Genomic DNA, 15,261 nt, shown 5'->3' on the forward strand with positions numbered 1-15,261 from the left:
CGCGTTGAATTGTTATTATTTTATTTATTTTTATTTATTTGCACATTTTCTGCGGAAAATATTGAATTAAAAAAAATTGTAAACAAGGTGAGAAATTTTTAAACGAATTTTTTTCGTTAAACCTTAATAATTTGTTGAAAAAATAAAAAAAGTGAATCATAATAATTAAAAAAAATCTCAAAATCTCTGTGAATCACGTCAAACGCACATCAAAAGTTTCAAGGATCGAGCTTTTCTGTCTTTGAAAGGAACAAATATCATCTCAATTAAATCTGTGTGTCGTACAAATAATTTCTCGTGTACTTTAAAAGGATATGCTCAACTTTGTAAATAACTCATTAATTAAAATTCACGAAGTTTTCTCGTCTTTTCGTACGAAACAACTTGTTGCTCTTCAGCTATGCTCTTCTCCGGATTTCCTTCAGCCTGACTGCACCGTGAAACGTTTAACGTGCGTGGGTTAAAAATTTAAATTTCATTTCTCCGGCTGAATTTTTTGAATAAATCGCGAGAATAATCATTCGTTTTATACAAAAAAAGAAAAGTTTACAAGAGAAAAATAAACTTAAAAAATAAACAAGGTTACATTCTTGGTAAATAATGCTTTTAGTATGCCATACATTATCCTTGGGGAGCATTAACTTACTTTTATATATTTACTTATGGTGTAAAATAGGATGCAATGATAATATTTTATTTCCACATTTCTACGAAAAAATAGTTTTTTTTCGAGTATGGAGGTCGAAAATGCGGATAATAATGAAAAACCAACAAAAACGAGACCGAAGATAACGCTGCCAACGTACACAAGTCGACCAACGGAGCCAGCAACGACGTATTTTGCACCGGCAACAGGACTACCGGGCTCGACAAATGGCTTTCAGTACGTGGATTACATGTATCCGCAAAAAGCGGGGGAATTTATATTCAAACAGTTTGAAGGTTTTCGGGATTTTACGATGAATACCGCGAAATCAGGGTAAGAATTAAAATTTTTTATTATAAAAAAATTAAAATAAAATTTTTAAATTAAAATAAAATATTTTTTTAAACATAAAATTAATTTATTAATTAAAATTATATTAAATTTGAAATAAAAAAAAATTTGAATTAAATTTAATTTGAATTTAAATTAATTATTTTTTTTTAATGAATTCATTTTGTTATTTATTTTATTAATTTAAAAAATTAAATAAGTTTTATTAAATTTTAATTTAATATTTTTTTTAATTTTAATTATTTTTTGAAATTTAAAACTTAATTAATTAATTTAAAAAAAAATAAATTTAAATTATTTTCTTTTATTATTTTTATTCAAATTAAATTAAATTTAATTTTTTTTAATTTTAAAATTTTAATTAAATTATTTTTTTTAATTTTATATTTTTATTTATTTTTTTTTTATTAAAATCAATAAATTTAATAATAAATTTTAATTTGTTTAATTATTTTTTTTCAGTCTTGGTTTCGGCGAAAAATATGCATTTTGGATGTACAACAAAGTCGCACAATGGTCCCGAAGTACATTCACACATATCTTCCTCACGATTGTCGTGCTGTTGTATAGCATGGCAGGCGCCGCTCTTTTTCAAATGATTGAAGGTAATTATAAATTTTATCCTTTCTCTGCGTTCGATAACGTCGTTCATTAATTAAAATTTATTCGATGTTTCTACTCTAATTCTTTCTTGTGCGCAACGTTAGTGTCTTGGCGTTGAATGCGTTCAAGGCATCGAATAACGTTGATTGACTTACAATTCTTGCTTTTAATTTTAATATATTGCATCTTTCGTTACAGGTCGGGCAGAACGACGGGTGCGACGGGATATTGCAAATAACAGAACTGACTTAATTGAACAGATTTTGAATTATACGATGCAACCTCCGGTGTCAGAAATTCAGAAATTTGTAAGTTTTAAAATAATATTTTTTGAAGAAAAAAATTTAAAATACCTAATTAAAAAATTAAATTAACTAAATTAATTTTTTAAAATTAATAGAAAATAATTTTTAATTAATTTTATTTTAAATAAAATTTTATTATTTTTTTAATTAATTATAATTTTGAATTAAATTTTAAAATTACAAAAAAAACTAAAAATTTTTAATTTATTTTTTTTTTATTTATTTTAAATTTTAATTTGTTAAAATATTTTCTTAATTTAGTAAAAAATTATTTTTATATTCATAAAAAATATTAATTAAAAAAATTTTGGTGCTTGAGTAATTTAAATTAATTTTCAATGTAAAATTTTTAATTTTTTTTAGAATGACACAAAATTAAAAACAGACATCGAACAAATGATCCTGAATTACGAAGCAGCTTTAAGACAACATTTGATCGAAGGAAATTACGATAAGGAAACTGCCAAATGGTCCTTTTGGAATGCCATGTTCTTCTGCGGGACTGTTTACACAACTATTGGTTACGGCCATATCGTGCCAAAAACTAAAACTGGAAAAGCTCTTACCATTGTCTATGCCATAATTGGTGTCCCGTTGTTCCTCATCGTACTTGCTGACTTTGGAAAACTCTTCACACGAATCATCAAGTTCCTCTGGGCGTACGTTAGAAGACTTTATTATACAGGCTCTTGTCGAAAAGTGAGGAAACAACCGCAAGTTCAAGTAAAAAATTATATTTTTAATTTTTTTTGAAGAAAATTTAATTTTTTTCTTTGATTTTAGGAAATGATGCGCGGAATTAACGTAATGTACGACATTGTTCGACGCCCAAGTCAGATGGTAACCACATTGGGAGTACTTCAAACTGATGATTCTCATCAAAATACTCCGGCACAAGATTTAAATATCTCTCCGAGATCACGTGCAAGTACCATATCTCGCCCAACTTGCGATTCGCCAACAACTTTACCCGAAGAGATCGAAATCGATGACGAATTTAATCTTCCGATCAGTTTGGCGCTCTCGATTTTGATCATTTACATGCTTATCGGAGCTGCCGTTTACAACATTTGGGAACAATGGAACTTTTTCGAGTCCTTTTACTTCGTTTTTATTTCCATGTCGACTATTGGCTTCGGAGATTTGGTCCCGGATCATCCGATGTTCATGATGGCGAGCATAATTTACTTGATATTCGGTCTCGCGCTCACTTCGATGTGCGTTAATGTCGTGCAAATCAAGCTCAGTGACACTTTTCGCATGGCAAGCGCCAAATTAGGGGCAACAATCGGCTTGGAACACGTCGATGCGGAAAATGTGTCGGTAGCGGAGGAACAAACACCTGTTGAATTAAGTACAGTGCAAGTTTTAATGGAAAATATACAAGAAAAAGACGAAAATGACGCAGAAAACGTGAACGATATTGAACAATTACCGCCTTTACTGCCGAAAAAAGATGCTTTGAAGCAACCCGGAAGACCCCCAAAGAGCGGCGATAAGGAAAAAAAGAGCAAATTCAAGAAAAAATTCTTCGGCAAAAAGTAAAATCCCACCAAAAATGTGAAAAAAATTGTAAATTGTAAAATTTTTATTTCTTAAAAACGTACTTTTATGTAAACCAAAAAAAAAATTATTGGAATTAATTTCAATTCTTTTACGCACCAAGATCATACGAAACGAGATTACGCACTAAAACTTAAGTAGGTAAGTATTAAAAGACAACACTTTGGCACGAATAAAATTTTCGGAATATTCGTTCAGAATTCATCGTGTCGCACAAGAACGTCGCCAAAGTCTGTGGCTTGTGAGCCAACGAACAAGTCGTATTTCTCAAGGACTTCTTCTTTCGTCAATTTTTCATCGCTATCGGCGTCAGCTTCGTAGATTAAGTGTCTCGCTTCAGCTTCTGCATGATCGAAATCTGTTGGGATGATCCATTCTTTGACTTCTTCCGTGTCCATTAATCCATCCTTGTCTTTGTCTCTGCAAAAAAAAATAATTTTTAATGTTATTTTGAAGTTTTTTTTTTGATGTGAATTTAAATTCATTTTTTTGTTGTTGTTATTGAAAGTCAAAAAAAAAATATTTATGAAAAAAGGCAAAAATTTCATAAGAAATTGTTGATTTTTTAATTTTTTGAAATTAAAAAAAAAAAATTAAAAAAATAAAAAAAAATTAATTTATTTTTTGAATTAAAAAAAAATAACAAAAAAAATTTAAAAGTTTATAAAAAAATTAAATTTATAAAAAAAAAAATTAATTTAATAAATTATTTATTTTTTTTTTTTGAATTAAAAAATTTTTGATTTAAAAAAAAATATTAAAAATTAAATTTATTAATTCAAAGAATTATTTAAAAAGAAATAAATTAATGTCCTATTTTCTTCTCCAAATTTTTTTTTTTTTATTTATTTCAATTTTTTTTTAAATTTTTTTTTTATTTTAATTTTTTTATTTTTAGATGAAAAATTAATTTAAATAAATTTTTTAATAAAGTGAATGAAATTGAATTAAAATTAAAAACTAAATTAATTTAAATTTTAATTTAATAAAAATAAATGAAAATTATTTAAAAAAATAAAATTTAAAACATTTTCCTCACTGAAACTTTTTTTCACAAATTTTCATATTTTACCTTTTTAATAAAAAAATCATTAAATATATAATTAATTTATTAATTAATTGTGAAATTTAAATAAATTTTATTCTAAAAAAAAAAAAAAAAATTTTTTTTCATAAATTTAATTTTTAAAATAATTTTTTTTTAATTTTCGTTACAAAAACTTCAAAAATAAATTTAAATCATGCCAAAATTAAACATTCACAAAAATCTTACCTGAAATTCATGAAAATATCACGTTCACTCTTGACCCAATCCGGTTCATCTTCGTCATCATCTTCCTTATTTGGATACATATCTCCAATATATTCCTCGATCGACACTTTTCCATCGCCATTTTTGTCAATATCCTCAATTGTCTCCGCTACGACAATATCTCGCATGTACGGACTTTCCTCCGGATGCAAAAAATCCGTAAATTCCTCTTTCGTCAATTTTTCATCGCCATCACGATCCGCAACTGCCCAACGTCGACGATCCCGACTCAGCATTTTGCGATAAGAAAATCCCATTCCGTCTTCTTTATCTTTCTCTTTCTCATCCAAATCATCCAAAAACCCGTAAACAGTCCCTTTGTACACTTCCCATTCGATCGTGTCATTGCCGCTTGGATTATGTGTCTTCCATTGACGTTCAACGTCATCCTGGATATACCGACGCTGCGTAAATTGTATCCAATTTTTCAATTCTGCCAAATCTACTTGTTTGTCGTTGTTTGTGTCGATTTTATCGTAAATAATTCTAAAAAAAAATAATTTTTTATGAAACGTCATCAAAAAATAAAGAAAATTTTTACCCTAATCGTCGTGAACTCTCTTCCGGCGTCAATTGATCGAAAGTTTTGGCTTGATCTTCTCCCAGAAAGGCCTCGTGATCGTATTTGGCATTGTGATGCCCGTCCTCGTAGTGCTCGGAATGTGATAAATCGTTGTCCAGCACGCGTTTTTCCGATTCCTTGGGAATTGCGTGCGACGAACCGATTATTATGAGACAAGCAAAGCCCAGACTGAGCAGCATTATGGACTGTAATTGAACCTGAAATGAGAGAAGAATGAAAATTAATGTCTTTTGGAATGTTAATGACGACAACAGACCATCGCGAGACTCTAGAAACAACTAAAAAAAGTGATAAGACGAACGATTTTTTGAGTAATTACCGAAATTTTCGTCTAAAATAAGAGAAAAAGAGTGCGTGAGAGCAGTTTGTTGACCTACTAATTTTAGAACATGCTCAACAGATATCAACAATTATTCTAGAAAAGTCAAATTTATTGTTTCTCTGCACTTTTTATGCATCCAATTGCACAAAGTAACCGCAGAAAATGCCTCCAATGAACACAAACCTTGTGCTTACTCACTCGAATGCACTTTTTCATCAATTAAACTTGAAAAAATTTTCGCCGTGACGTACGAGAGGAACTTTAACCGGTCAAGAAATAGGAAGTAATGTTCACTTCTGAACCATTAGGCCACGTATCGCACACTGATTTGTCTCTCTTGCCTTTTTGTTTAGATTAAAGTGATTTTTTTCAAAGAGTTTTGTTTCTCCAGATGTACGACAGACATGTGAAAGTTGTGTATGTGCGAGATATTTATAAACAATTCACTCCCCCGGAATCTCGTACGTTGTTCAAACACTGAGGATGAACATTGTTCTACGAGCGAAACAGACGAGCGACGTCGAAACACTTAATTTTATGGACAACCGACGTTCTCTCCATAGGAAGTGGAATATTTATGTAACAAGATCCATTTAATTGAACAGAGTCGGTTCTGTGGTAGCCGTTAATTAAAGTGCTGACTTTGTAAAAAATGTTGTGTAAATTTTATTATTTTTGCAACGACTTTCAAAGTTATCGATGAAAGGAAAATTATGTTCTCAACAGGCTTTTTATCAACAGGGGGCTTGTATTTTTATGTTATACACGAAAAATTGTTAAATTATTTTAATTTTATGAAGAAAGATTATTTTTAGAGTCTTGTTTTTATGAATTTTTGACATAAAAATTGAAATTTGAAACTTACTTAAACAAATTTTGAACGAAAAACTCTTTAAATTTCGATTTGTGGATGGAAACTGCTGGATTACGGTTCTAATTCATGTTCTAATGCGATAAAACTAATCCGATGAATGGTCCAAAACAAAGTGATACATGGAATGTTGTGAGGAGTTCTTTAACGTGAGTTGAATGAAAGGCTGAAGCAATTATCAAAAATGTTTTCGATTTCTTCTTTTTTTTTAATTTTTTGATAAATAATTTTTTTAAAGAAAATTTTAATTTTTTACCAAAAATTTTTTAATAAGTTAAAATATATTTTTAAAATAAAATAAATTCAATTTTCATTCTTTTCTTTTTAATTTTAAATTTAATTAAAAAGTTTTAATAAAATAAATTTTAAAAAAATTATTTAATAATTTAAAAAAAATAAATATTTAAGTGAAAAAAATAATTAAACTTTAATCTAAAAAACTTTAAAAATTAAATAAAAAAATTTTAAATATTTAATTAAAAAAATTTAATTTAACAAATAAAAAAAAATTATTCAAACAAATAGGTATAAAATTTAATAAAAATCTAATTTTATTTTTTTATATTTTAAAAATTTTTGAACATTGATAAATATTTAAAGAAAAATTCTTAAAAAAAAAAAATTAAAAATATTTCGAAATTATTTATATACAAAAATATGATTATTGAAAATCTAACTGTATTTCTTTTTATTTTAAAAAAATTATAAAATTTGAAAAAAAAAAATTTTTTTTTTAAATTTAAAAATTATTAATTAAAAAATTTTAAAAATTAATTTAAAATTTTAAAATAAATTTCATTTTTAAAAATTAATTTAAAATTAAAATTCAATTAAAAATTAATTTAAAAACATTTAAAGTTAAATTTTTGTCTACTCAAGTTAAAGTTATATTTTTTTTTTAACAAAAAAAAAAATCTGATAAATTTTTCATTAAAAAAACAGGTTAAAAATAAGAAAATATATTTTTTTAAATTTATTCTAAATGAAATTTTTAACTTTTAAAAATAAATTTCATTAAAAAAAATTATTAAAATTCAAACATTTTCTAAAAATTTTAAAATTCTCTGTGAAAAATTAAAAAAAAATAAAAATCGAAAACATTTTCAATTTTTGTATCGCCTTAATTGAATTAGCATGTTACACTTTTCCTTCAGTTCACAACACCCAACCTTAAATTTATAAACAAATTAAGAATTCTCGATTAATCCGCTGTTTTAAAAGGAAAAACTACAGAAAATTAATAAATTTTCCGATAAACTCCATTAAAAAGTAAAAACTAATAAAATTTTCTTCAAGAAACGTATAAAATTCACTCTTCAAAGCAAAAATTTAAAAAATAAACAATTTCCCTCTATTATTTCCAGCATTTTTTGTTAACCAAAAATAAATAATTAAAAGACTTCACGATGTTTGGCGGCGGCATTCAATTAGGACAAAACACATCATTCAGCGCAAACACAACTACGCCGGGAGTTGGAAAGGATTTCGAAGTAACTGCGCCTCCAGACGATAGCGTCTCCGCATTGGAGTTCAGCCCGGCGACATTACAGCAAAATTTCCTCATATCCGGTAGTTGGGATTTTAGTGTAAGTGAAAAATTTCTTGATTTTTTCAAATTTTTCAATGAAAAAATTAATTTCAGGTTCGTTGTTGGGAAGTCGAACAAACGGGAAAAACGAATCCAAAGTCAATGAAAAATTTGGGATGTCCCGTTTTGGATGTTTGTTGGGCTGACGATGGAACAAAAGTATTTATCGCAACATCAGATAAACAAGCAAAATGCTGGGATCTGGGTTCGGATCAACTGGTTCAAGTAGCGCAGCATGATGCTCCCGTCAAAACTTGTCATTGGATCAAAGGTTCAAACTATTCGTGCTTAATGACGGGATCTTGGGACAAAACTCTCAAATTTTGGGATACGCGTTCTCAGAGCCCCATGATGACGTTAAATTTACCGGAACGAGCATATTGCGCGGATGTCGATTATCCCATGGCAGTTGTCGGAACTGCAGGTCGCCATGTCGTCATTTACTCGTTGGAGAACAAACCGCAGCAATTTCGTCAAACCGACAGTCCTTTAAAGTATCAACATCGTTGCGTCACAATTTTCAAGGATAAGAAGAAAACGCCGACGGGATATGCTCTCGGAAGTATCGAGGGACGTGTCGCGATTCAACACGTGAACGCAATCAACCCGAAGGATAATTTCACGTTCAAGTGCCATCGTGTCAATGCAACTGCCGGATATCAAGATATTTATGCGGTAAACGATATTGCCTTCCATCCGGTTCATAACACCTTGGCGACGGTAGGATCTGACGGAACTTTCAGCTTTTGGGACAAAGATGCACGCACGAAACTCAAGTCGTCTGACACGAAAGATCAACCGATCACGAAATGTTGCTTTAATGCAACGGGACAAATTTTCGCCTATGCCCTCGGTTACGATTGGTCAAAGGGACACGAATTTAATGTTCCCACGAAGAAACCCGTCATTTACTTAAGACCGTGCTTTGATGAGCTAAAAACTCGTAGTAACTAAATTTTTCAATTTTTCTCACTAAACTGATTTTTTATTCAACTCCCTGCTTTAAGAGTGAATAAAATTCCAAATTTACAAATAAAAATATTTTTTTTAATGATGCTCATGATGATGTTCATGTCCAGGACGACTTCCAGCCCATGGAATGTTGAAAGCCTTTTCGATTCCTAAGGTAATGAGAAAAGCAGCGATTCCAATGGGGGCTCCACGAACGAAACACAAAGCAAATCGTTTGCCTTGTGTGCTAAATTGCTTAACATCGTGACGCCAAACTTCATTTCTACAAGAAAAAATTTTGAAATTTCTTCAAAAAATTGGAAAATCGGAAAATTTTACCTCAACCATGGATCTTTCAAGCCTTGACGTGCCAATGCTTCCTTCACTTCCATCAATTGAGGGGCATTTTCGACTTTGTAGCTTCGCCAATCGGGGATTTTGACTTCGTGATGACCACCCATGATTGGATACTCTAAAAAAAATCAAGAAAACCAATGAATATAGGATATTATATAATCTCTTTGTTTATGGATTTAATGAGAGTTTCTTGAAAATTATGCTTTTGTTTCATAATTTGACACTTATAGAAACTTTTTCATATGAAATTAAGTGAGTTAATTACCAAAATCTATTGGAAAAGTGTGAAAATCGAAAAATTTTCAATTACCTTAGCAGCGAGTCAAAATATTTATCAATTACGTTCGCCTCAAATTTGTTATGACGTAAATTTTTTAAATGTTGGTTGGGCTTTTTTTACGCATTGGGCTTGTTTACATATTTTCAAACCAATTTTTCATCGATTTTACGTGGGGATTTTTTATGAAAATTATTTTAAAATATTTTTATGTGATTTTTCTTTGAAATTAATAGAAAACCGGTTGAAAATTCGATTCGTTTCGTGAAAAGCGACATGACCAATGCACATTTTGAATATTTTCTGCTCGCTGGGATCATTTATCAATTTAATTCGTCTCAAATCACTGCTGAAAAATATGAATTAACACAAACGATTTACAAAGTTTACTCCAGAAAATTTAATTTTTCCTTATTTTTTCACTAAAATTGCATTAAAAATAAATTTTTAATAATTAAAAAATTAAATAAAATATTTTTAATTAATAAAAATTTAAAAATAATTAAAATTTTTATTGTAAATTCAATAAAAATCATTTAAAAAAGTGATACAAAAAACTTACGGCTCGTAAATTGACAACACGCAAAAAATAAACAATCAGTTGAGGGAGAAACTTTGAACAGACAAGACCTGTATCGCGTTACGTCCCGCCATCAAAAAATCTTTTTTGAGTGAAAATCGGGAAAATTCGAAAAATCCGGCAATTTTTCACGTGTCCCAATATGGAATGTACCTCCAACAATCGCAAAAACGACAAATAATCCCGAAAAAGCCACGAAAAACGAGCAAATTGTGAATCTCACAAACAACAAAAATCCTGTTTGTTATCTCTCCTCTGTACATATCACACATACCTGTTATTTATAATTTAGAATAAAAAAAAATAAAAAAAAAAAAATTAAAAAATGAAATGAAAAAGTGCGAAAATGAAGAAAAATAAAGTAACAGAGGAAAATGAGGGAAAAAAGAGAAAAGATGAAAAAAATTTGTCATGTCGGTTCCTAAAAAAAAATAAAAATAATAAAAAGCAGAGTAACGAAATAGCAACAAAGAAAATGCGAAGGAAAATTAATTTCCCACAGTGCTTGTCAATTTTTCTGATATTCCTTCTTGTGAAAGTAGAAATTTCTGTGTTTGCATCTTCCGCTGGATTAAATACGCCGCAAAGTAGCAGCAGCAGCAATAGCTCCAACATCGACGAATCCAAAAATTTTGGACATTTTCAAGGTACGTTATCACGTCGTTCGAGAGTGAATCCACAGACAAATCGGAGTTCGTTCAAAAGGTCAAAAAATTTTTTTCGTGTACAATTAGGAGAATTTAGTCGTACAAAAAAAATAATAAAATAAAAAATGTAATCACCATGAATTTTATTACCATCATTGGTAATGTGTGTTGTGTCTATGAATGAAGTGATAAGTGAGTAACGAAGACGATGATGATTGAATTAGATCGGAATGCAAGACGACAACCACTCGATAAGCATCTGTTCCATCTCCCAAAAAGGTATTTACATTGCATGGCACCCTCTAATGTCCCGTCGTCGTCTTCTTCGTCGTCATAAATAAAAGTTCCTTCTCTGCGCAGTACATGGAATAACAAAAAAAAAAGTGAAGAAGATGTAATTGAGAAATAAAACTCATTGAATTAAATGGAGCAATATGTACATCAAGACTACAAAGTTGTGTCTTTTTAATGCGGATGAATGAGAAATAAAAGAAGAATAATTGAGTGACAAAAAACTGCTGTTAATGCTATAAAAGTTTATAATTAAATAACGTCATGCATGTTGGAGAGAACTTGTTGATGTCAACCAGCCTGCTTTTCGCTTTTCTTTCTACAATAAAAAAAATTTTTTGAAAAAATAATTAAGACGACATTAATGAGCGACAATGTTAAATATTTTAATTTTTTACGAGTATACCTCGAGTATTTTTTCAAAATTAATTTTTTTTTTATTTTTTTTACCACGCAAGTAATTTTTTTTATAAAAAATTACATATTACATATTATTACATATTAAATTATTTATAATTTTAAATAAAAAATAATTTATTATATTTAAATAATATATTTTTTTAATTGTTTAAATTTATGTTTATTATTTATTTATTTTATTAAATGTTTTATTTTTTATTTTATTTAAATATTTTTTTATTTTTTTAATCAAATATATTTAAAAAAAAATATTAATGAAAATTATGTAATTTTTCAAAATTACAAAAAAAAATATTATTATGTTTCAAAAATAAAATTAAAAGCTATTTAAAATTAATTAATTGATTGTTTAAATATTTGATTTTTTTTAAATTTTATGTTTAATATTTAATTTTTTTAAATAAATATATTTTTATATTAAAACTATTATTATTATAGAAATTTTAATATATTGTTGTATTTTTTTTTTTTAATTTTTTTGAATTTAAATTATTTTTTAAAATATTTAATTATTTATATATTTAAATATTTATATAATAATTTTTTTTAAATACATTTTTCAAATTAATTTAAGATTTGTGATAATTTTTTCGTATTTCGGTTAAAAATGTAATTTATTACATTTTATTAATGAAAAATTTCTATGAAAAAAAAAATTAATAAAAAAATTATTTAATTAAAAAATTTATTAAAAAATATAAAAAAAAACAATTAATTAAAAATTTGTAAAAATTATAAAAAAATAAAAGCTTTAAAATTTCATTAAAATTCATTTTTATCATTAAAATACATTTTTTAAATAATTAAATTTTATTTAATTGTCGATAAAAAAAATTCAATAAAATAAAAAAATACTTGCCACTGTTTTGTGCGTCATTAAGCAACTCCCGATTAAAACCCATTTTTAATGCCAATGAACTGCGAACGCTTAAGAATAAATTTTGTCACATGGGTCATTGCTTAAAAATACTGGAGACAGCATTCTGCCGGCGCGACGATACATATATCTACCGCTCGCCATGTAGAAAAGAACGACAAGTTAAAATTTCCGGCCCATTATTGCGGAATTTAGTTCCGTGATCAAAATATAAATAAGTTTATTGTACTTCAGCCGACTTCTACAACCTGAAAAGGGAGCGAATGATCATTATTGTTTATTTATTTTTTTATTAATCCACACACACATCTTTAAAGTTAATAATTTTAATACCGATCCTTATTTAAATATTTATCGAATTTGTTGTTTGTTTAAAAAGAGAAGAATAAAAAAAAAAAACTTTTTTATGTGTGTTACGGTGTTACGAAAACAAATTCATATTTATTTTTAAAAAATTCTTTTTTTTTACTACAACACACCAAAAAAGTCCATATTATTACAGAGATCGCGCGCGCTACGAATAAATTTATTAAATCAATATAAAAATAATAATAATCAGCTTAGTCAGTCAGACAGGTTCATCAACAGAAATGGTCAGACACACACAAACTCGCTTACTTGCTATGGAAATATTTATAAAAAGTCTCGATTTTTTGCACTACTAATGTTCTTCTCTTTCTTTTGTTGTTATTTTTTTAATAATAATAATAAACATCATTACCGTGATTCAACAACTTGTGTCGTTGTCATCTCTTTTCATGCAAAATTGAATAAATGAATAATAATAATAATGTACCTGTTACCTTTTATTCACAGGAGTAATTCAATCATTGTGAATTATTTTTTTTATTATTTTATTTATTTTTGTTTGAATAACTCAAAAACTTTTATAATAATACAAAAACTTACTTATCAACTCATATTTTTTTGTCTATTGATATTTTATTAAATATTAAATATATTCATCGTACGGTATTTTTTTTATTCATAAAGAGTTATTTTTAGACATTTTCTGTAGTTGTTGTTGTTTTTGTTGTTATTCTCTTCATCCTGGTTCTATTATTCGATTTTTTTTTGTTGTTGGTATGCGAACACGTTTTTATCATCTTTCGAGAGTCGAGTGAAAAGATTGATGATATTAAAATATTTTGGCAATATTATATGGATTATCGTTGGAAATAAATTGTGTTTCATAACATTATTAAAAAAATGCGACCTATTATTTTTATATTTTGTGACAAATCAAATCGATAAAAAATATATACATATAAAAATTACGTTAAAAAAATCCTAAAATTTATCATTTTTAAAAGATAATATTTTAGATTTTTTTTTGTTAATTTTTTTAAATTTATATTTTAAATATTTTATCAAACTTAACATACATTTTAATTTTTTTTAATATTATCTTATATTATTATTAATAAAATAATTATAGAAAGAAATAAATAGTTTCTTTTATTAAACTTATTTTTTTTTTAAATTAAAATAATTTAATTATTAATTTAAAATTAAAGTTAAATTAAATTATTTTAATAATAAAATATTTTTTTATAAAATTATATAAAATATATGAATAATAAAAAAATGATTTTAAAGTATATTCTCATTTTAATTATTTTTTAATAAAAATTTTAATCAATGTTTATAAAATTTGCAAAAATATATTTTTTTTCACAAAATATTAATAATGAAAATAAATATTTTTTATCAAATCTTAAAATTTTCGATAAAATAATTTAATAAGTTTACAGGAAAACTTTAAAAAATATTTTGTAATATATATTATACATAATTTTATATTTTTAATTTATTTTTTTTTCAAATAATAAAAATACATTATATATCAAAATACCTACATATTATAAAAATTTAATGATTTTTAATAAAAACTTTTAAAAATATTTTTTAAAATTAATTTTAAGACATTTTTCATAAAAATTATTATTTAGACACAATTTTTTTTTAAATAATAAATTTTGATTTTATTTAATTAATTATTTAATTTATTATTTATTTAATTAATTAATTAAATTATTTAATTTAATTTAATTAATTATTATTTTATTTATTTAATTTTATTTAATTTTTTTTTGTTTTTAAATTTAATTTTTTCAATATCTAAAATTTTAAATAATTCTCTAATATTATAAAACGACTAATTTTTACAATTTCATGCATATCTTTAACAACATAAAATGAATAAATTTTATGAGTATATAACTTTTTATAAATTCTTGTCCTTGGAAGTAGCTGTCATCATTGATGTACATATTTCACATCCAGACAAAGTTTCTCAATACTTTCTCGTTCAACAACAAAAATCCATTATCAACTTTGTTAAAAGCCTTCTACGTTACAAACTTGTCGATTGCACACTGAACTTTTTTTTCTTCTTGCATCCTTTTTAGTTGACTCGAATATTGGTTAGTAAATAAGACGAAACCTTAACAATAATTATGCTAGACATGAAAAAAATCGATCCTAATCTTCGCAATGCTGGTTTATTGTTTCTCCCTTTTTGTTTAACGTTCTCGTGATATTTCGCTCAACAGGCAGCAGCACATCTATAGACGAATAGAATTTAATAAAAACAAAAGCTAAGCTGAAACAATATATATTTTGTGCATAAATACACATGAAAAAGGAATCATAAAAGCAAAAGTGGAAGATAAATCATAACAAGAGCAAGAAACCCGTTGAATGACGACCTGTAG

At 26.6% G+C, this 15,261-nt stretch overlaps 5 protein-coding genes across 9 annotated transcripts in view; 3 read left to right on the forward strand and 2 right to left on the reverse strand.

Moving 5' to 3' along the window:
• The first annotated feature begins 727 nt into the window (after positions 1-727).
• LOC134828170 (potassium channel subfamily K member 18-like) lies at positions 728-3,522 on the forward strand. The gene is made up of 5 exons (XM_063841164.1): positions 728-979; positions 1,460-1,602; positions 1,799-1,908; positions 2,269-2,628; positions 2,689-3,522. Exons 1-5 carry the CDS (start codon positions 735-737, stop codon positions 3,448-3,450), a joined length of 1,620 nt encoding a protein of 539 aa, XP_063697234.1. The 5' UTR covers positions 728-734; the 3' UTR covers positions 3,451-3,522.
• On the reverse strand, positions 3,490-6,689 carry LOC134828171 (calumenin-B). 3 transcript variants are annotated; one of them, XM_063841165.1, is made up of 4 exons: positions 5,869-5,916; positions 5,322-5,560; positions 4,742-5,266; positions 3,490-3,888 (listed from the first exon to the last, which is right to left on the reverse strand). In XM_063841165.1, the coding sequence occupies exons 1-4, from the start codon at positions 5,899-5,901 to the stop codon at positions 3,663-3,665; spliced, it is 1,023 nt and encodes a 340-aa protein (XP_063697235.1). In that variant the 5' UTR covers positions 5,902-5,916; the 3' UTR covers positions 3,490-3,662. The 3 variants fall into 3 exon arrangements, with proteins under 3 accessions (XP_063697235.1, XP_063697237.1, XP_063697236.1); XM_063841167.1 differs by lacking the exon at positions 5,869-5,916 and adding an exon at positions 6,551-6,689 and having other exon boundaries at positions 3,491-3,888; XM_063841166.1 differs by having other exon boundaries at positions 3,491-3,888; positions 5,884-5,916.
• A 1,032-nt stretch (positions 6,690-7,721) lies between these two features.
• Positions 7,722-9,098, forward strand: LOC134836918 (protein Rae1). Of its 2 annotated transcripts, none has more exons than XM_063852202.1 (3): positions 7,722-7,856; positions 7,921-8,142; positions 8,199-9,098. In XM_063852202.1, exons 2-3 carry the CDS (start codon positions 7,963-7,965, stop codon positions 9,096-9,098), a joined length of 1,080 nt encoding a protein of 359 aa, XP_063708272.1. In that variant the 5' UTR covers positions 7,722-7,856; positions 7,921-7,962. The 2 variants fall into 2 exon arrangements, with proteins under 2 accessions (XP_063708272.1, XP_063708271.1); XM_063852201.1 differs by having other exon boundaries at positions 7,728-7,825.
• Positions 9,092-9,828, reverse strand: LOC134836920 (NADH dehydrogenase [ubiquinone] 1 beta subcomplex subunit 3). Of its 2 annotated transcripts, none has more exons than XM_063852203.1 (3): positions 9,763-9,828; positions 9,435-9,567; positions 9,092-9,378 (listed from the first exon to the last, which is right to left on the reverse strand). In XM_063852203.1, exons 2-3 carry the CDS (start codon positions 9,554-9,556, stop codon positions 9,192-9,194), a joined length of 309 nt encoding a protein of 102 aa, XP_063708273.1. In that variant the 5' UTR covers positions 9,557-9,567; positions 9,763-9,828; the 3' UTR covers positions 9,092-9,191. The 2 variants fall into 2 exon arrangements, with proteins under 2 accessions (XP_063708273.1, XP_063708274.1); XM_063852204.1 differs by having other exon boundaries at positions 9,718-9,789.
• A 516-nt stretch (positions 9,829-10,344) lies between these two features.
• The window catches only part of LOC134827622 (prolow-density lipoprotein receptor-related protein 1), a 36,173-nt gene continuing 31,256 nt past the window's right edge, over positions 10,345-15,261 (forward strand). The window contains exon 1 of the mRNA XM_063840354.1: positions 10,345-10,956. Within this exon, the coding sequence (XP_063696424.1) occupies positions 10,656-10,956 (301 nt within the window). The 5' untranslated portion in view covers positions 10,345-10,655. The remainder of the gene's footprint in view (positions 10,957-15,261) is intronic.

Source organism: Culicoides brevitarsis, chromosome 1 (assembly GCF_036172545.1).
Source record: "Culicoides brevitarsis isolate CSIRO-B50_1 chromosome 1, AGI_CSIRO_Cbre_v1, whole genome shotgun sequence".
Classification (NCBI taxonomy): Eukaryota; Metazoa; Arthropoda; class Insecta; order Diptera; family Ceratopogonidae; genus Culicoides; species Culicoides brevitarsis.

What these genes read in the sequence shown, in the direction of transcription:
- LOC134828170 (XM_063841164.1), top strand. Translation starts at nt 735, where the DNA reads ATGGAGGTCGAAAATGCGGATAATAATGAAAAACCAACAAAAACGAGA. An exon ending in TGTCAGAAATTCAGAAATTT is followed by an intron (nt 1,909 to 2,268) that starts GTAAGTTTTAAA and finishes AATTTTTTTTAG; the next exon opens with AATGACACAAAATTAAAAAC. An exon ending in GGAAACAACCGCAAGTTCAA is followed by an intron (nt 2,629 to 2,688) that starts GTAAAAAATTAT and finishes CTTTGATTTTAG; the next exon opens with GAAATGATGCGCGGAATTAA.
- LOC134828171 (XM_063841165.1), bottom strand. Translation starts at nt 5,901, where the DNA reads ATGAAAAAGTGCATTCGAGTGAGTAAGCACAAG. An exon ending in TTCGAGTGAGTAAGCACAAG is followed by an intron (nt 5,561 to 5,868) that starts GTTTGTGTTCAT and finishes CTCTCATTTCAG; the next exon opens with GTTCAATTACAGTCCATAAT. An exon ending in GATATTTTCATGAATTTCAG is followed by an intron (nt 3,889 to 4,741) that starts GTAAGATTTTTG and finishes TTTTTTTTGCAG; the next exon opens with AGACAAAGACAAGGATGGAT.
- LOC134836918 (XM_063852202.1), top strand. Translation starts at nt 7,963, where the DNA reads ATGTTTGGCGGCGGCATTCAATTAGGACAAAACACATCATTCAGCGCA. An exon ending in CCGGTAGTTGGGATTTTAGT is followed by an intron (nt 8,143 to 8,198) that starts GTAAGTGAAAAA and finishes AATTAATTTCAG; the next exon opens with GTTCGTTGTTGGGAAGTCGA.
- LOC134836920 (XM_063852203.1), bottom strand. Translation starts at nt 9,556, where the DNA reads ATGGGTGGTCATCACGAAGTCAAAATCCCCGATTGGCGAAGCTACAAA. An exon ending in TTGAAAGATCCATGGTTGAG is followed by an intron (nt 9,379 to 9,434) that starts GTAAAATTTTCC and finishes TTTTTCTTGTAG; the next exon opens with AAATGAAGTTTGGCGTCACG.